Below are 21,435 nucleotides of genomic sequence, written 5' to 3' on the forward strand. Positions count from 1 at the left end.
ACATTACAGTGCTACTTTTATGTGACTATATAAAGGCTTAAAACTTTTTGTTTCTCTCCTGCCAGTACCTGGCTTGACAGGCCTTCCTTTCCTGGAGAGGAAGGAAGCAGTTCATTTTAGAGGGATATTAACTCTTGAATCCACCAAGGTCCTATTTGAAACAGAAAGATTCCGTATAATTGGAGCTAGTTACTCCTTATATGTATTCTTAGGTTAATATACATTTAAAGCCAGTTAGGTTTTATTTTACCTAAATAAACTCTGCTCCCCTGTACATTATATTCTGTTATGTGGTCTGAAGCATAATTCTGTATGTAATATTGCATTATGACCAATGTTAAATAATATAGCAAAGTTTAAATTAGATCAAAACATCTTATACCAATAATTAGACACATTTGCCATTACTAGATACTTCTCAAATGAAAGCTCTAAATAAACTTTAATGCTTCTGCAAAAGCATTACATAGACCACAACATTATATATCCATATTTTGTAATGAGTGTTTTCCACTAAACTTCTGATTAAGATGCATTATGCTTAACTTTAATCCTAACAAATCCCTTAAGTAGTTAAACCCATAATTTTAACCATTGAAACTATAGCCATATATTAGATTATTAAATTTCACTCTTGGTGTAATGGAATTGCCATCTTGGCATGATTAATCTGAACTGAAGTAGATTGTAATTAGAGTGCTAGTGCTGGGTAAAGGAAATGTGTACTATTAATATTATGCTCAGAACAATAATTACTTTTATACCAAAATGAAATAAATGACAGCTGTAGAATGCTGTAATGAAAGGTATATGGTTTCCACATTTTAATACACTTTACCTGTTTAATGCACTGAACCCTAGAAAGGTCCTATGTGTCACATTCTTTTTTTAATTGATTTTGAAATTTAAAAACATAATTTTGCATGGTCTTAATTCTTTTTTATGCCACATAGACTAGTTTCTAAATGTATGGAGCAATCTATAATTATTCTCCATACTATAATGAAAAAATGATATACTGTCAGCAAGTCTTTCTTCTTCCCACAGAAGAGACACACATTGCTTAAATTAAACAGTAATGTTTAGAAGCTGCGGTTGTCACTTCTGAACTCATCAGAGAAGCAGGAACAGTGGTCCAGGACTATTATCTCCTGCTTTGGCTCCAGTTAACATTCAGAGTTCTGTAGTAAAACAGCAAATATCATTTATTTCCCCTTGTGTAAAATAGAAAACATTATCACTAGCCTGTCTCATTGAATACTGGAAGAAAATCTGTAACTTTAAATCTTTAGTAAATGGGTATACCATTATTGAATAATAGATTCTTTTGGTAACCCCAAAATAGAAAAAAAAAAATTTGGTTAGCGCTGTAGCCAAAAACATGTTGGAAAGCAACCACTCTAAGACATGTTTAGAAAAAACCTATAGTAAAGACTGAAAACTGAACTGCCAAAAAAATAACTAAATCTTTATAGACGTATATACCAGCATTGTTGTTCCACTAAACTAAATGCCCTGCAGAAGATACAAATACAGTTATAAGTTTCATAGAATAACTGAAATAAATATCAAAGTGGGTCACATGATGGTAATGTAGTGGGCTAACCAAGAAGCTCATTTGGGTTTTCCCATATCATGTTATGGAACAATCTGAACAAACTTTTTGGCCAACCCAGTACATGCTTAACTGTGGTGAGGTTTGTCTTATGAAGCTACAGCTTCATTTAGAAATGCATTTAGATGTTGCTGTTTTTTTCCTGCAGCAACAGACTGGTTTATTTATGATGTATTTGATTCATATAGTATGAGGGTAGGAATATCGCCTTGAGTCTATTTTCTTGATCTGCAGAAACTGATTTCCTAACCCACATGTAGAAATCTTGCTCTCTAAATTGACTTTTCACTGGTGGTCATAATTTGCCTTAATCCACACATAGGTTTTTATCAGGTTTCCCTGACAACCAACCTCAAAAATCTTTAAACAGCGTATGTTTATTTCTCTTGATTGAGCAGGACAACATGAACAAGATCCAACCCCAAACTGAAACTAAAAGATCGGGTGGGGGGCACTTTAGCTAGTGAAACTGATTAAGCACAGAAAACCTTATAAATTAATACAATAAAGTCAACTCGCTTCTGAGGATGTCGGCTAAGAAATCCATAGAAATCCTTGCTACCTAATTAATGCAGGAAAAAAATATGATTTAAGAGAGACTTCTGCTAAAAGTAAAATTCTGGGAGAGTTGCATTTTTCTGAGGATAATAGCAGTGCCATTCTAGCACTGGAAAGGGGAGAGGGACTTAGGGAATTCTCTTCCGCTTTTATTTAAATTATGTTTTTGCATTTGCTTTCAGTTGATGAGAGTATTATCAGGCTTGGGACACATCCTTGAAATGCCAGCTGATTGCTTCCACAAACAATATGTGGAAATAGCTTTCTAGATTTTTTTTAACCATCAAAATGTTACTTGTGTTTGGTGAAGGGTCAGAACAAAACCGGTCATACAACTGTATTCATTAATTAGGTAGAAGCTAAAGAAATCACTTGACTTGATTTGCCGTATCCTGCTTTTATACCTTCCTTTTAGTCTTTGTTGGGATGTGTGCATAAACAGCATGACCACCTCAAGCCACATACACCACATAGGCACTTTGACAGCTTAATTTCTTGAGCAAAAATGAAACGCTGGTGACTTCTGGGATCTGTCAAGACAGCTCTCTGCTTCTGTTGTAGTTAATCAGCTGGCCTTAAAAATCCTAATCCGGAAACAGGTCACCAGCCCAGGTGGGATGCATGAGACAAGTGCTCGAACCTGGTGCACTGGGAAGACCCAGAGGAATCGGGTGGAGAGGGAGAGGGGAGGGGGGATCGGGATGGGGAATACGTGTAAATCTATTGCTGATTCATGTCAATGTATGACAAAACCCACTGAAAAAATAAATAAATAAATTAAAAAAAAATCCTAATCCGACTTGAAATAGGGAGGAAAATTTTCATTTTCTTAACTTCTTCAAGCCACTAATAAGCCACTCAGTACCCTAGAGGGTATAATCTGTTAAGTGAGGGCTTAAGGCTTAAGTATGTGTGCTCAGTCATGTCCAACTGTGACCCCATGGACTATATAGCCTGCCAGGCTCCTCTGTCCATGGGATTCTCCAGGCAAGAAAACTAGAGTGGGTTGCCATTTCCTCCTCCACGGGATCTTCCAAACCCAAGGATCAAACCCGCATCTCTTGAGTCTCCTGCACTGGCAGGAGGGTTCTTTACCGCTGCACCGACCCCCAAGGCTTAAGAAAATGGTATGGCCCGGCAGCTCTTGATGCTTTGATTTTCTCTTTTTAGATTTTCTGCTTTCTGAACCCAGTCACCCCAGGAAGAAGAAGGCAAAACTAATTGGGCATCTAGGGAGCCAGGTATCCCCCCAGATTGATTTCAGTCAACACGAGTTCTGCTTGGATGGCTCAGAACAAGTGACAGGAGGCAGGTGGTTGGTTCCCTTAGATACCCCTTGACCAACATCACCATTTTAACCATCCATTCCTCCAGCTAACCCTGGCACATTCTGGCACACAGGTGGAGACCCTTACCAGTGTTTTGCTTCAAAGGTATGATTGGGTGGTCCTCTGTGCCTTGATCTTGCACTTAAAAAAAGTCTTGACTTATCTTACTAGATTTTCATTGAACAGTTTGACTGCATGGTTTGGAAAACATTTTTTGGCTGCAACACAATACTCAAACCTTAAATATATTGCCATAAATAACCTTGGTGTGAGCCATTTTAAAAAGGAAGAAGGAAAGCAAGCAGGCAGAAAGCAGCGGTAATATCTGGATGCCAGATGGCATCAGCTTAGTGATGGGGCTGTTCAGTAAGAGGCAAAGAGGAATTCCTGTCATGCATCTGTGTGACGAGAACCCACAAGAAATTAAATACAGAAAGAAAAGCCAATAAGAGTCACCATGGTGATCTTGTAGTCATTAAATGGCTTGTTTACCTTGTTGAAAATAGTATTTAAATATATAATATTTAAGAATATGTTTACATTAGTCCATATTTATATCTAGTAAGTTGTCTGAGAATGTGGATGGCTTAACTCAGTGGTTAAGAATGTGAATTCATATTTTTTTTAAAGTGGTTAGAAATGTTAATTGGGTGACACATGTTTTTATATTTTCCCCCAAAGAGTATTTAGGGAATCAAAAAATGGTAATGGAACCAGATAGTTTTGTTGTTCATACCCTTAATGTAAAATACCTCAAGTACATTCTCTTTGTGAATCTCGGGCCATAGAACATAAAAAGAAATATCTTAAGGGAGAAACAAATATATGTCTTAGGAATCAAGAGTCACCTAAGGTTAAGAATTGTAAACACTGTTTGCTGATCATTAAATCCTCCGAAAGGATGCTGAAGCAGAACATGACATTAGAATTAGACAGTAAAAACAGCACAACAGCATTTAATTTTGATTTGGCACCTGCAAAGTGAAAGCCTCCTACTGGCCAGAATGAATGAGCCCTGATTCCCATAACCATCATGACTTCCCTCCCTTCCAGCTCCTTCCTTTCTGGGCTCCTGGTCTACCCAGATTGCTCTCCTCCCTTATATCCTCTACAGAATGCTTAAATAAATTCTCTGGGTGATCATGTATTTTAGATAATATTCGACCTCCTAATTGTTCACATCTCCCAATGAAAGAAATTGAATTCACTCTTAAGTCACCTGCTCGAGACCAAATTTTGTGCCAAGTGCAGGTTTTGTAAAAAGAAATCCAATAGTCCTTGCCCTCAAGAAACCTTGAGTGTGTGCTTACCACAGGCATGATAAGATTGTGACCAAAGTGTTGAGTATTGGCCAGTCATCCACAGATTGAACAAATGAGTCAGCTATTTGGAAGAAATGACATTTGGAGTTTGGGTATGCACAGCACAATCGTGTTAGTGATTTCACAAGAAGTGTAAGAGAATTTTTATTGAATTCCCGAACTCTCTCTAATCTTCTCTGTTCCTCTGAGCTCCAGTATCAGGATAGTTAAGCTAATACATGGTAAAAAGGCACAAATACAAGAAATGAGAGAAAGAAGACTGTAATAGGAACCAAAGGTGTCGTGGGGGCATAAATGCGGGGATTGGCCGATGATGATAAAATTTCTGTGTATCTGACTTTGACTCTAAAACTAGCACTTGAGGAAAGATTATTTTATCTTTTTATATACCAAATGATTGGATATTTTATATCAAAAATGTACCTCATTAATCTGTGTTAGGTATTGAAAAATATACTACCAAATTCCCAGATAATTTCCTGAAATTTGAAGTTTTTTCAGATACATCAGGTTGCCAACTATGTGAGTTGGTGAGGGGGGTGAGTCTCTGAATTTGTGTTCTCAAACAAGAAAACAGCCCTGCTAGAATCAAAGTAAAAAGCACTTTAACTATTGCTCACAGAGCAAGGTAACCCACTCCAGTATTCTTGCCTGGAGAATCCCTTGCACAGAGGAGCCTGATGGGCTATAGTCCATAGGGTCACAAAGAGTCGGACACCACTGAAGCGACGAAGCACCCACAAGCATGGTAGCAGCATGCCCAGTGGTGGAAAGTGTGGGCTCCAGGGACAGACTCCTTGAATGTGAATCATGGATTCCCCCCAATAGTAACAGGGGACCCTGAAAAGTCACTTTACCCCATAGGCTTTAATTTTCTCATTTGAGAAATGAACATAATGGTATCTACATCATAAAGATACTGAGAGGATTAAGTTATGTGTAAAGTGCCTGATATGCAGGAAACTCTGTTTAAGTGTTAACTGTGGCTATGGTTGCACCTTTTCCAGTATCATTCATCTTCCTTGAAAACATTGAGAGCAAACATGTTTCATAATCATTCATTTACAAATGGAGAAATTGAGAGAGGTGGTACCTCTGCTTCATACATGTTATATCATATAGCATGTGATACAACCACAAGTGACCACAAATACCCCCCAATTTCAGCTCATGGCTCTTAGCTAACACCACCTCTCTGCATCCCCTCTATGCTTTTGAGACTCTTTCAAGACTCGCTTATAGCCATCTCACTTTGAATTTAGCCAGAAATTTATCCTAAAGGACAAGGGTTAGTTACCTTGATTTGAACAAAAAGAAATCTGTAACAAATGGCAAAAATAAGGAAAGTTTGGAAAGTGCTCATCCTCTCTCAGCTCTGAGTTATATACAGTTGATCTCCCAAGCTTGCTCCCAGCATGCACTGGGACAGAAAAATCAATAACAAATTCAAGAGAGGAGACAGAGACATTTTTATGTAGTCACTAGAAAAGCCTTTCTTGCAAACCAATAAGTTTTGAATGTGTCAGCCCTTCCTACTGTCTCCACTTAATGCTTATTCTGTAGCTACTTTCAGACCTAAATCTGAACTGTTGCTCTGCTGAGCCCTAGAGAGTGGCAAAGACAAATTAATGGGATCCTCGTGTGCCAAAATAAAGTATGGACCCTGTCAGCACCAATATATGTTAAGTCCATTAAGGTCATTTTTAATGAACTGAACTTTTCATTGGAAAGCTTTGCCAAACTTGTTGAATTAAGGGGAAGAAACCTTTACAAAATTGCAAGATAAACTAATTCTGCTCTGTGTGAAGAAGAAATGGTTCATGACAAGTGTTCTGAGTTTACAGTATTTTATATTTTTATCAAATTCAGGGAAAAGAATGTACATTAACATCTACATTCTGTTATTAAGCTAAGAACTCCAAATGCACTAATAGCATTGTATGCTCTGATGGCATTTTAGTCCCTGGGACCTGGTTTCTTAAATCATCAGACTAGCCTCAAGGAAAACCAAACTTTTAAATCATGTTCTGTTCACGTAGGTCAGAAAAGCAGTGGAGAGAAAGATGGTCTGAAACAAGTGTCCTAGCTTCATTTTTCATTTGAGAAGAATGATTTGGCTCCATTTGTATCTGCAACAGTTAGAGGTCTATATTCTCTTTTCCCCAAATCTCTGTGTATAATGACTTTTAAAGAGGGGGCTTCTCTAACCTAGGAACACTTCCAGAATGCTCCAGAGTCTTCACTGATGGGTGGCTGGTTATAAAATAACCAGTGTTAGATCAGCATCGTGTATAAATTACTGAAGGCAGCCTCTGGTTTAAAACTGCCCCCAAATCCTTTTATTCTATAAAACAGCATTTTTATTGAGATTTAACTGAAGTAAGATAGACAAAGAATTTAAACTTGCTTCAAGCTGCATGATAACCCAAACCTCATCAAGATGAATTAAGGCCTCCCCATACTGCCCAAGGGCAGCTCTAAGAATATAAATAAATCAGCCTATGATAGCCACTAAATCTGGGCACATTCACGTCTCGAAAGACCATAAGAAACTTCTAAATCAGGAAAAGGTTTTTGGATTTCCCATGCCAATGCCTGGAAAGGTTTTAGGCTGTTAACTTTTTTATCTAGCTTGGTTTCAATCTCTGGGGCCAAGAATAAACCCAATATCAAATCACTCATAACATCAATCCATAACCTCCTATTTATCCATTCACTCACTGATTATTTTTTAAGCGTATTTATTGAGCACCTGTTATGTGAAGTTCTATCTTCATGGAGGTTTAGTCTTAGGAAGAGAGTTATTCCATAAATATTCACACTTGATTATCAAAAACTGATCACTGTTATAAGAAAACGAATGAAGAAGTACTCTTGGAGAGTCTGATGGGGCTTTCAATAGGTCCAAGGTCAAGGATGTCTTCTTTGAGAAGGGACATTTCAGCTGAGACCTGTAGGATGAATGGAAGTTATTCTAAACTGAGAGGAAGAGGAGATTCATCCAGGGAGTGACCCACACATTTCAAAACTTTGAGTCATGAAAGAACTACACACGTTTAAGCAAGTGAAGGAAGACTAGTACGTCTGGAAGCCAGTGATGAGGGGAGAATAGTAGGAGTTGAAGGTGGATAATAGTATAATGTAACCCTGGTAAGGAGTTTAGCTTTCCTTCTGAATATAACAGAAACAATCAAAAGCTTTACATTTTAAGAACCTCCTGGCTACAGCATGAAGAATGAGTTAGTAAGGACTAACAGAGGAAGAAAACAGACCAGTGGCTATTGTGGAAGTTCAGGAGAGAGCAGATGTTAGCTTCAGTGATCTGGCTTATGTGGCAGTGTGAGAGCCAGGACAGTGAGTTGGTGAAGAGCACGGATTCTATAGTAAATGGCCATGGTTTAAATCTTGCCTCTGCCATTTATTTAGCAGTATGACCTTGGGAATATCTGTGTGTCAATTTTATTATCTAGAAGTGGGGATGAAGATATTGTTAAAATACAATCTTTAGAAAGTTAAAATCATGATTTCTGTTAATAAATATAAAATGAGCACATGTCAAATTTTTGTTTAACTCATGAATTATGAAGAAACCAGTAAAATGATAAAACAAGTTCTAATGTGAATTGGATTTAGAAAAGTTTGTATTTTCTCTTGGGCAAAATTATTTCCATTGACATGAACAGAAAAATAATGTCCATCACTTTGAACTAAAAACATCTCCATCATTACAGGCCCCCTACAAGGAACCTTGCATCTCTATATAGTTCCAAAATAGACTAATTGCCTTAGAATTTGACAGCCTCTGTAAGTCTGCTAGACTTTCCATTGAAAGAAAGCCAGTAATCTTGTTTGCCCATTTAACAATGTTTCTGACAATACACATCTCTTAACAATGTTATAACAAGTTAATGTATAGAAATGCTTAAAACATATCAGTGAGCTGCTTGTGTATTTTGGAAATTAATCCTTTGTCAGTTGTTGCATTTGCTATTACTTTCTCCCATTCTGAAGGCTGTCTTTTCACCTTGCTTATAGTTTCCTTTGCTGTGCAAAAGCATTTAAGTTTAATCAGGTCCCACTTGTTTACTTTTGTTTTTATTTCCATTACCCTAGGACATAGGTCATAGAGAATCTTGCTTTGATATATGTCATCCAGCGTTCTGCCTGTTTTCCTCTAAGAGTTTTATAGTTTCTGGTCTTACATTTAGGTCTTTAATCCACTTTGAGTTTATCTTTGTGTATGGTGTTAGGAAGTGTTCTAATTTCATTCTTTCACATGTAACTGTCCAGTTTTCCCAGCACCATTTATTGAAGAGGCTCTCTTTGCCGCATGGTATATTCTTCCCTCCTTTGTCAAAAATAAGGTGCCTATAGGTGCATGGGTTTATTTCTGGGCTTTCTATCTTGTTCCACTGGTCTATGTTTCTGTTTCTGTGCCAGTACCATACTCTCTTGATGACTGTAGCTTTGTAGTATAATCTGAAGTCAGGCAGATTGATTCCTCCAGCTCCATTCTTCTTTCTCAAGACTGCTTTGGCTATCCAGGGTCTTTTGTGTTTCCATATGAATTGTGAATTTTTTTGTTCTAGTTCTGTGAAAAATGCCATTGGTAATTTGATAGGGATCGCATTGAATCTGTAGATTACATTTGGTAGTATAGTCATTTTCACAATATTGATTCTTCCTACCCAGGAACATGGAATATCTCTCCATCTGTTTATGTTGTCTTTGATTTCTTTCATTAGTGTCTTATAATTTTCTGTGTATAGTTCTTTTGTCTCCTTAGGTAAGTGTATTCCTAGATATTTAATTATTTTTGTGGCAATGGTGAATGGGATTGATTCCTTAATTTCTCTTTCTGATTTTTCATCATTAGTATACTGACAAAGGATTAATTTCCAAAATATACAAGCAGTTCATAGAACTCAATGCCAGAAAAACAAACAACCCAGTCAAATAATGGGGAAAAGACTTAATCAGACATTTCTCCAAAGAAGACATACAGATGGCTAACAAACACATGAAAAGATGCTCAACATTGCTCATTATTAGAGAAATGCAAATCAAAACCACAATCAGAATGGTCATCATAAAAAGTCTACAAACAATAAATGCTGGAGAAGGTGTGGAGAAAAGGGAATGCTCTTGCACTGTTGGTGGGAATAAACATTGATACAGCCACTATGGAAGACAGTTTGGAGATTCCTTAAAAAACTAGGAATAAAACCACCACATGACCCAGCAATCCCACCCCTAGGCATATACCCTGAGGAAACCAAAATTGAAAAAGACACATGTATCCCATTGTTCATTGCAGCACTATTTATAATAGCTAGAACATGGAAGCATCCTAGATGTCCATCAACAGATGAATGGATAAAGAAGTTGTATATATACACAATGAGATATTACTCAGCCATAAAAGGAATGCATTTGAGTCAGTTCTGATGAGGTGGATGAACCTATAACCTATTATACAGAGTGAAGTGAGTCAGAAAGAGAAAGATAAATATCATATCCCAATGCATATATACAGAATCTAGAAAAATGGTACTGAAGAATTTATTTACAGGGCAACAGTGGAGAAACAGACATAGAGAATAGACTTATGGACATGGGGAGTGGGGAGGAGAGGGTGAAATGTATGAAAAGAGTAACATGGAAACTTACATTACCATATGTAAAGTAGATAGCCAATGGGAATTTTCTGTATTACTCAGGAAACTCAAACGGGACTCTGTATCAATCTAGAGGGGTGGGGTGGGGAGGGAGATAGGAGGACGGTTCAAAAGGGAGGGGGTATATGCATACCTATGGCTGATTCATGTTGAGGTTTGACAGAAAACAACAAAATTCTGTAAAGCATTTATCCTTCACAAAAAAAAAATTTTTTTAAACATATCAGTGAACGTTAGCTATTATTGTTGTGGTTGTTGCTGCTATTATATCAAGGTAGATGTAGTAGAGATAGAAGTAAATGGATTTCAGATATATTTTCGAGGGAGAATTAGTAGAATTTGGAAATTGTTTGAAAGTGAGGAGTTAGGGAAAATGCAGGGTCAAGAGTAAATCCTAATTTTTCACGTGAGCAATTAGCTGTCCAGTTGAATCATTTGCTGTGATGAAGGTTGGAAGAGGAATCAGATGCTGAAGAGGGGACTCAAGAGTTCTATTTTGAACACTTTAAGTTGGAGATAACTTTGAAATATCCAAGTGAGCATGTCAATCAGGAGAGATGTCAATGTGTAGTGGTTAAGAGCATGAAACTCTTCTAGGTGTGTGGTTTATACCTGTTCCCTTATCTACATATTAAATGGAGATGATAATTCTTATCTCATTAGATTATTCTTGGGTTTTAACATTTATTTATAAAGCAGTTAGAAGTGAGACTTGTACCTAAGACACACTATTTAATTTTTTAAAACTTATTAAATATGTTAATGTTTATTCCTCTCAAAGAGTAAAAATGGCTCCCTATCCCAAATCTTAATTTAAAAAAAAAAAAAAGAAAGTTTCAGTATGAAGCCCAGATAAAAGGTCTAGACTGGAGAGTCAATACATAGAATTGCCTGAACTTTGGTGGTTTTTGAAACCAAGAATCACTGATGAGCACATCAGAAGACCACACCAAACTGAGCCTTCAGGCACTGCAATATTTAGAGTTTAAGGAGAGGAGGATTTAGAAAAGGAGTCTGAGAAGGAAGTGACCAGAAAACAAAAACAAGCAAAGTTTGATGCCTTGTGAGTTGAGGAGAAAGTAATTCAGGGAAAAAGGCACGATCAGGTGTCTCGGATGCTACTGGAAATAAGATAATTGAGGACTGGATATGTCAGGAATAGCAGAAATTCGGGGGCCAATACTCTGAAACGTTTATTATCAACTGTCTTTCTCCTGGCTATTCTCTTCTTGTTAAAGCAGAATAACATCCTGATGGTCAAGAGGGTCCCACTCTTAGTAAGATTCCTTCTAATGTTTGTCTGGAACCACATCAGAGAAAGCTGGCTCACACTCACAAGATGAGTTTAACAGAGTACTCGGATGTATGAGGTCCTAGACTTTGAAAGAGTCCAGTCATCTCTGGCTTCTTAGAACTTGGAGAGAGCTCTGATCTCCCACAGCATTTCCTTCTAGTACAAAGTCTCTTTGAAAGGAAAATGTGATTTTTAATGCAGTCAGCCTTTTTTCCCCTCCTTCCAGCACTGAGCATTTCTGCAAGAAAGCCATTGAGGCATTCTTGCAGAGGCCAGCTGCCTCTCAAAGAACTCAAAAGGGCATCATTATCATGAGAAAATGATGTCAACTACTTGGAAAATGCCACTAAAATAGCTTTCCCAGGATGCTTTAGAGAATTAGGGAACTGAGTCCTTTCTTCGCATCACTGGTTAGCAGTACTAGACAGGGTAGTCACTGAATTTTATTTCAAATAATCATACTGGTGACTGCACCAAAATTGTCATTTGTTTTGTCAGCTTAATTTCTAGAATCATTCTATTCTTGGTTATACTACTAGGCATTTTACACTGCTGAATACCCTCCCAATTCAGGCATGATATGGATATGAAGAATCTATGACAAAAAAGTGGTGCTATTAGATGTTTTGTAGAGTGGTATCTTGGACATCTTTACAAAATTTTGCTTGGAGACTTCAGTATGCGTTGCATAACTAGCGTGAATTATTTGCAGTTCCAGAAAGTTATAAACTAACAGCAGCAGTTGAGAAATATTTTTATAATTCCACATGCAGATCAAGTATCCTTGACTAAAGAATTTTTACAATAAGTTAGATTATCATTTATTTGGAATGATTTAGGTATGGCTGTAAGTGAATGTAGAGGCATATCTTGGATAAGTATACTCTCAACACCTTAATGCTTTAGCTATATTTTTAAATAATCATTTTAAGTCTGTCTTAGTATGATGGATTTTATCTATAATTCTAAAACTCCTAAAGTGATACAGTTAAAGAATTGCCTTCCCTTTGTAGCATTCCCACATTTTATTTGTCTACTAATTTGAAGGTTTTTATTAAAAAAAAAAAAACCTTTAATTTCCTAGAGACATTGAATAAATGATTAAGTAGATGAAAAAATGTGTTTCTATTTCCCTTTCTAACTTTCTTTCCCACCCAGCAGCAATGTTTTTTTCTTATAGATCCAAATGGCTCATAGATCCAAATGCCCAGCTAGATTTTAGGTAACTGTACCTTTTCCTAAAGATTTTACTCTCAAAGATTGTCCAAAATCAGAAGAACCAACTCTTTTAAGACTAAAGAAAAAGAAGAGAGAAAGACTGAGTTAAAAGTAAGATGAAGTAACACGAAATACCATTTTTACCAATAACAAATAATGATTTTTTGGTCCCCAAATGACATATTTATGTAAAAGACTTTCTGGTTAATTTGGCATAGAATTACTTATACAATATTTTATTTTTCCAATACACTCTTCTCCAGATCCCTCTGTGGTCACTGTTAAATGAGAAAATTTTAGAAAGGGAATAATCACGAATCTCATGCAAATATAAAATAATCATCTGTCAAAGATTGTATTGACCTCAATAATTAATGAAGAAACTAGGGAGATGTTACAACCAATTCAAAGGAAATTTAAAAGAGCCAAACAAATTCAGGCAAATAAGAATGCTGAAATGAATTTACAAGTAGATACAAAATGGGTTTATCTACAGGACAACCAATTACATTCCACTAGACACAATTAAGTCTCATTTCTATAAGCCTGAATCATTTTCATGATCAATTTTCTACAGTTTATAGAGGAGTAAAGATAACTCATGGTTATTTTAAATCTCAGAGATTTTAAAATTTTGCAATAATCAGAAAGAATGCACTGAACAGAATATCCAGTAATATTTAGGGTCTGTTTTAAAGTTGTTATAATTTTTTCCTACACTATTAAATTTATTCCCTCCTCACCCTTCACCCTAAAACCACCAAAGAAAGAAGAAAAAGAAATATATGGCCCCATCAAATTATAATTCAAATGTTATAAGATTGAAAACTAAACTAAAATTAAATATCTGTAACGTGATTTCCTGCAAGTTTCAGTTTGTATTTTGAAACTAGAGAATGAGCTGAGGCTCGTAACAGCATCAAAACAACACTCCAGAGCTACTATATTGTTCTACTCATATTTTGAATAATCCCAATGATTTTTTTAAACAAACACGCATGTGAAAGAAGGAGGGAGAAAAGGAAGAGGAAAAAAAAAAAAGTTAAACATCAGACTGTGTGTATAAAACTAGAGCTAAGTGGTTAATACCTGAGGTGACATGAGACTTAAGAGTGAATTGTTTCTCTATAGCATCGTACAAATAAAGTGATAGTTTTTTTTATTTCAGTCCATGCTTCTGACTCCGTTAATAGCCACTGATAAACTAAACTGCTTTGGGATTTTACAAGTGAATTTGATTATCACTTATCTATTTTGTAAATAGGGAATGTGGTTATACCTCTAATTAAAGGATAAGCATTTTGGCAGTGAAATGAACAATGAAACTTGCAAACAGAAGAAACATAAATAATTTATTTGCCAAGGTTCTGTTCATTTGTTTGTTTTATCCTGGAGATGGGAAAACTAAATGCAGAAATCATATCAATCAGTTCAGAAGCTTAAGCCCACCATTTAAAGAACTCGCTTATCCAAGCTGTTCCTCATTCTTCTGGCAGCAGTGCTGCTACCAAGAGAATAGTTAAGTTGCCTAAATTAAACTTCAATAAGACATTGTCCATGTGTACATCCAGACAATTAACATGCAGATTTTTAAAAAGCACATTGACTCCATTTTAAAGGTCACACTTTAAACGTTCTAACTCAGCAAGAACTACTCAACTTCTAAACATTTCAGTTAAACCTCCAGGCTCATTTGACTGCCCGCTGCCTGACCTTTGTTCCTCCCACTTGTGGCCAGAAAGCTCAAGATAGTAAATACAGAGTTGGGAGATCCAGGGTTGTGGGGGAAGGTTTCATATGAAAAACAGTTATTATTCGTTTGGCCATTTGCACTATTAGATATTTTTCTTTTGAAATACAATCTCCTGCCTTCAGTGAGAGAGAATATTATATCATCCAGTGTATGCACTAGAGAAATTAAACTGAGTGCCGAAAGACAGCACCACTTAAAGACCAAATTGTTCTTAATTGGTGTGAACTTGATGAAGACCTAAGGATAGTGGGTTGGGAGATATGCCAGTAACGCTGTCTGACACTTGATAACGTTCTCACTTGGGAAACATAAAGTAGATTAACCCTAAGTATCCAAATAGTCAAAAATATACACGTACCCACAACACACATAATTCTTTTTTCATTTAGATGCTGCTTTAAAATAAACAAGTCTCAATCATTGCAATGAATTCATGGGGCAGTGGCATCTCTTTCTATTTTCTGTGATTTTGGTGTATCTTCCCAGTCCTGGAGAGAGAACAAATGCAAAGTGATTGATGTTATAGGCAGGGAGAGCTGAGGGTTTCATTTGTGCCTCCTTCACATTCTAGATTGCATCTGGGACTCACTTTTAATCTAGGAGATAAAATATAAGTCAGTTTAGCTACTTGTCATTCTCATAAGTTTCTATATGTGGGAAAAGATGGAGACAGATGCCTAAAATCAGTTTTGAGAGAACTGATGAATCTCCATGTGCTTGACATGTCCACTAAATGTTCTATAGAAGGAGTTGGAAGACTACAACCCAATAGGCCAAATTTAGACCCGTCCATCTCCCTTCCCATTCCCCACCCCAGTTTTTATAAATAAAGTTTTATTGGAACACAGCCACACTCATTTTGTTTCATATTGCCTGTGGCTGCTTTCACAGAGTTAAGTTTTGCAACAACAAAAACCCACACACATAGCCCACAGAATCTAAAATCTTCCCTATCTGGCTCTTTACCAAAAAATCTATCTGATTCTTAGTCTTTTGTAATGGTCACTGAAAAGGGCTATTATAACTGACAGAGCAATAGTCCTTACTGGATTGGAAAAGCTAATAGGGTACTTTTCTTTCTGAGATCTTGTCATCTTTTTTATTTAAAAACAAAATTCAGGACCACATTATTAAAGAAGCAGTATTCATCACTGTTGTCAAAGTTTAAAGACTTATCACTTGCTTTGGGGTTTCTCTTATATATACAATAGCATGGTATATATTTTCCTTTCTGTCCACACCTGGGTTGTAAAATTCAATGCTTGTATATTTGTTATGATTTTTATCCCAGGACTCAGGCAGACAGATGTGAATATATAATAAGAGGGTTAAAATTATTTTGATTGCAGAGTTTGGTTTTATATTCCTATAAGATGGCTACAGGTAGCATTATTTAAAGAGAAAGATATTTTAATCTTATTGCATGCGTTTTCCCTACCACGTTCTCGAGGTGCCAGAAGATGGAGTCAGGAATTAAAAAATGAAAGGGGGAGGTGATCCTGTGATGAGAATTTCTTGGGAATAATTCTGAGTGATGCTTCCTCCTTAATCCACCTTCCTGACAAGATTGTGTATGACCCTCATCCTCCTCTCGGGCGTGGCTCTTCAAAGGTAGCAAGTGTCAAATCCTTCCTCAGGGGACCCCTCCCTGCCTCAGACACTGTTGGCTCTGGGTCTCTGTTGCAGTCTCCCTGCCCAGGTTTAGACCAAAACTTTGTTTTGCTTCTTTCAGTTTGAAAACTTGGATCAATTTCCTGTTAGAATTTCAGCTTCCCTAAACTAGATGGGAACTATTTTCACTTGCTGCGACTTAATGCTATAACCTTCTTATCACTTCTTTCCTTTTCTGCCAAAAGCAGGGTTAAACAGCCAGGTTTGCATGCCTCCTCAGCACGACTCCCAGTGCAAAAGCAGTAGGATCATAGAAAAAAATTTTTTTAAGATTTTTATTCCAAAGTCCTTTCTCCAGATTATTATACTAACTTTGTGAAAATATTAGTGGTGCCCTCAAGGCTTTTTTTTCCCTGGATACTTCTCAAGGTCATTTCAGATATGGCAATTGTTGATTAGTTGGAGGAAAACAGTCTTATTTATTTATTTATTTATTTTTAATTTGGATATTGTCCTACCTTCTAGAGAAACTTAGGGACGTTCTCGTTAATATGACTTTGCTCGGTGGGGAGGGACTGGAGGCTGTCAAACAAACATATATGGATGCAAAACTTCTCGTTTACAGTGACATGCCTGTGGATTTAAATTTGTAGCAAGGGTTTTCTCTCAGATATAAAAAGAATCGCAGGCCAGACTAATTCAAAGAATGTGTGAGGAACAAGGCTTTGCTCCATTCTTGGAAACTTTAAAAAAAAAAAAGAAAAAACCCTCTTTCTCTTTCTATATATAAATAAATCTTGGGAAGCACATTGAGCAAAAAAGCAAAGAAAGTTACAGAATCTGAAATCCAGACTAAAACAAAAAATATATATATATATACTTCCTTAAATATCTCTAAGGGCTTACTTTGTTATAGTTTTTAGCATCAGTATTAGTCTGCTGTAAGAATAGCCAACATCTCGCAGGAGGCACAAGGGCTGGAATTTAGATCAAGAGAGAAGAAATCAGTTCCCTGCTCTGAAGAGCCACCACTGTGGGTGCAAAGCTGGGAGAAAGCAGGTGGTCTGTGGCTGGAATATCTTCCAGCTGGGGGTTCATGTGACACTCACGAAGAAACCCATCCGGAGACTGGCAGATGAGCTCGTGAGCTGCCCTGAAGCACCCAGCACAGGCCAGGACAGGGTGGCAGAGCCCTGAGCACGTCCTGAGACTGCCCTGGGGCCCAGTGGCAGGGGGGATGCGGCCCCTCCCGGTGCCTGCGGTCTCCTGCCTGGGGCTTCTCATCCTGTCCTCTTGTTTGCTTGCGGACTGCAGGTTCATCCCAGAGGGCCTGGTCGGCCTGCACGGTCACCTGTGGTGTGGGCACCCAGGTGCGGGTGGTCAGGTGCCAGGTGCTCCTGTCTTTCTCTCAGTCCGTGGCCGACCTGCCCGTTGACGAATGTGAAGGACCCAAGCCGGCGTCCCAGCGCCCCTGCTACGCAGGACCGTGCCACGGGGAGGCTCCCGAATTTAACCTGGAAGAGACAGATGGCCTCTTGGGTGGCCTGCAGGACTTTGACCAGCTCTACGACTGGGAGTATGAGGGCTTCACCAAGTGCTCTGAGTCCTGTGGAGGAGGTAAGAAGGGGGCTAGGCCTCAGATCCGTGCCGTCCTCTTGGCCTTTCGCTGTAGCTTCTCTCTCTGCGGGCAGTTGTGTGACGTGATTGTCTCTAGTCCAAGAAGGCTAAGTAGGGGGAAGAAACCCTTCTAAACGTAAAGCAGACTGAATGAAACATAGAGGTATTTCTCTCTGGGCCTGTCTCTCTTAGACTGTCAGCTATGAGTAGCTAACACAAGGAATGCTTTTACTTTTACTTGTCCTTCTGATATTTTGCACTACATCTCAGTATATCTGACAGAGAAACTCTGTTGACATGGGCCTGGCAATGCTCTTGACATTCACTTTTGTTTGTCTATGCCCTTGCCTCAGTGCCTGTGGTGTGAACCCAGATCAAAGACGACAAAACCGTCTGTTGTTCCCAAGGACGGAGTATGCCACCTCTGACTTTCTCAGCTGGTCTCCAAAGTAATATCTGTTGACAAAGGGAAAGAATGTATAATGACAGTTAACACTGAGATTACCTGGAACTGGAAAGGAGTTTAAAGATTAAAGCCTGATCCCACTGCCATTTTATCAATGCGAAAACTGAGATACAGAGAGCTGAGTGATTTTTTTCAAGATCACACATCTAGTCGGTGATATTTGAGACTAGGCCTGCTGTTTATTTCTCTGTTTAGGGTCCTTGCATCATACCTCACTTCTTTAAACACTTAGAGACTTCCTGAAGCTTTATCATTGAATGAATGTTATTTAAATAATATTCAATGTTTCCATGTATATTAATCTGGTTCTCTTAGGTCTAGTCCATGGTGATAAGAGATTCAGTCATTTTTCTATTTCAGGTGTTAGTGATGAAACCATAGTGGGAGAAGAAGGTATTTAAGTCAACAATTAATTCTTTAAGATTATGATCTTTTGTACTACTGTAGAAAATACATTAGATGCATATGGTCACTGGGGTTCCCTGTGGCTCAGTTGGTAAAGAATCCTCCTGCAATGCAGGAGATTCTAGTTCAACCCTGGGTCAGGAAGATCCCCTGGAGAAGGAAATGGCTGCCCACTCTAGTGTTCTTGCCCAGAAAATCCCATGGATAGAGGAGCCTGGCAGGCTGTAGTCCATGGGGTCACAAAGAGTTGGACACAACTTAACGACTAAACCACCACCATATGGCTACTAACTCCCATATATACTCCCAAGAGAGATTTTGATAGGCAAGGAAAGGCTGGCTGATTTCCCATCAAATCTCCCTCCATAGCTATCAATAACCCCTCTTGTCACGTTAAGGATCTGCATTCCCAGCAAAGTTTCTTTCTTAACTGGTATAAAAATATCTATATTAAAATGATTTCCCAAACTGTCTTCTAAACCATGACATCTTGGAAACTCTTTTATAAAAGCATCTTTTGTCATTACTGGGAATGTAAAAATACATGTGCCCAAATTGTTCATGTGTAGTTGAAAAGGAATGGATAGTGGAACAAGTACAAGCAGAGAATCAATTTTCTCCATCAGGTCACTTTGTAAGCATTTAATAGTCTTGACCTTGAGGTTCTCTTTTGTTTCTAAATCTTCCAATTTCAGACCATGGAGTTCTTAAGTGTTTTCATGGAGAGTCTGTTATTTTGAAACCTAAAATTTTCCATCTGATTCTGGAAGACAGTTTCTTGGAACTCTACTCATCCATGTTGCTGGGGGCGCCTGCCACTCACAATGAGGGCATCTTTTCTCCCATGTTTAATGAGGGAGAAGCGTTGAGTAAGCTTTGATGATCTCTGGGCCCAGGCAAGCTAAAAGGTCAGATGCAAAGGACATAGCCAGTGGCTGCAGTTGCTTCATTGCAATATAAGGAACCACTCAGGATTTCGGATGGTGTGTGTTTATCCCCAGTTTCCATGATCATCTGAATTGAATGATCATGATCTTTTGTCTGAAACAAATGTGCCTTGAAAAAAATTATTTCTGCCCTCTATTATGATTCTCTAAGTCAAGTGGAACTTTATGAGCACATGGGGAAAATGATGCCTTAATGGAATACATAAATAACCAGATACCTTTAAGATTCTAACCATTCTGCTAACCAGGGGAATAAAATTCAAATCACTGAGAGTATGTGGACTGTTTATCATTTAAACTGTTTTCAGAATATATTGATTTGGAAATAATATTTTGTATGCCTCATATACAATTAATCTATGCTTATAGGAACTGAAGAGATATTTGTATAACATAAAGTGTACATCATTTATATCCAAGGCAGGGAAAGTTCCTGAAATGTCTTAGGTCTTTAACTGTCAACAACTGCGCATGCTTACCTATAGTTGTGTCACTGTACCAAGGTAATATATCTATGCCTAAAATGTTGAAAGTTGAAAATGCCAAAGTAGTAAAAAAATATGCTTGGGTCATATGATCCATATGATGCCCAGACACACTAAAAAATTATTTCAGCATACAAGACATGTATATTTAAATTTTTTTTAATTCATTTATTTTTAATTGGAGGATAATTGCTTTCCAATATTGTGTTGGTTCCTGCCATACATCAACATGAATCAGCCATAGGTATACATATATTCCCTCCCTCTTGAACCTTCCTCCCACCTCCCATGCATCCCACCCCTCTAGGTCACAGAGCACCAGTCTGAGCTCCCAAAGTCATTCAGCAAATTCCCGCTGGCTATCTATTTTACATATGGTAGTGTAATGTTCGCATGCTGCTGTCTCCATCCGTCCCACCCTCTCCTTCCCCACTGTGCCCACAAGGCTGTTCTCCATGTCTGCATCTCCACTGCTGCTCTGCAGATCGGTTCATCAGTACCATCTTTCTAGTTTCCATATATATGTGTCAATATACGATATTTGTTTCTCTCTTTCTGATTTACTTCACTCTGTAATAGGCTCTAGGTTCATCCACCTCATTAGAGCTGACTCAAATGTGTTCCTTCTTATGGCTGAGTAATATTCCATTGTATACATGTACTACAACTTCTTTATCCATTCATCTGTCAATGGACAATCTAGGTTGTTTCCCGGTACAGGACATGTATATTTTGAAATCATTGTTTGGCAGTAACATTTTATGGTATTGTCACCTTTGATCTTACATCAAAATATAACCCACAAGGCTGAAGATTTTTTTAATCATTCTGCTGAAATCAATCAAAAATGTGCAGAATTAACAGCTTTTAAATCAATTTGAGGTTATTCTAATTTTATTGTTTTTGCCATCTCAGAAGATGAAATTGGATAGACACAGAAGATGCCTTTCACCCAGCAGAAGTAGTGACCAGAAGGAACCCGTTAGTAATTTAGGCTGTAGCTGGTGGCTGCAATTCCCTGAGTTCTCATCAAGTATTAGATAGCAGTTATGCTATTTTGGGAGATATAAACAATGAAAACTCCATTTTCTGGAAGATTGAAAGTGAGCCTAATCTGTTCAGACCTGTGTCCTGGGTC

The 21,435-nt window shown here is 37.7% G+C and overlaps 1 protein-coding gene across 1 annotated transcript in view; it reads left to right on the plus strand.

The window, feature by feature from the left end:
• Positions 1-21,435, plus strand: part of ADAMTSL1 (ADAMTS like 1) — a 505,479-nt gene that overhangs the window by 259,139 nt on the left and 224,905 nt on the right. Inside the window, 1 exon segment of the mRNA XM_043486937.1 lies at positions 17,705-17,994. Within this exon segment, the coding sequence (XP_043342872.1) occupies positions 17,705-17,994 (290 nt within the window).

Source organism: Cervus canadensis, chromosome 14, assembly GCF_019320065.1.
Source record: "Cervus canadensis isolate Bull #8, Minnesota chromosome 14, ASM1932006v1, whole genome shotgun sequence".
Lineage (NCBI taxonomy): Eukaryota > Metazoa > Chordata > Mammalia > Artiodactyla > Cervidae > Cervus > Cervus canadensis.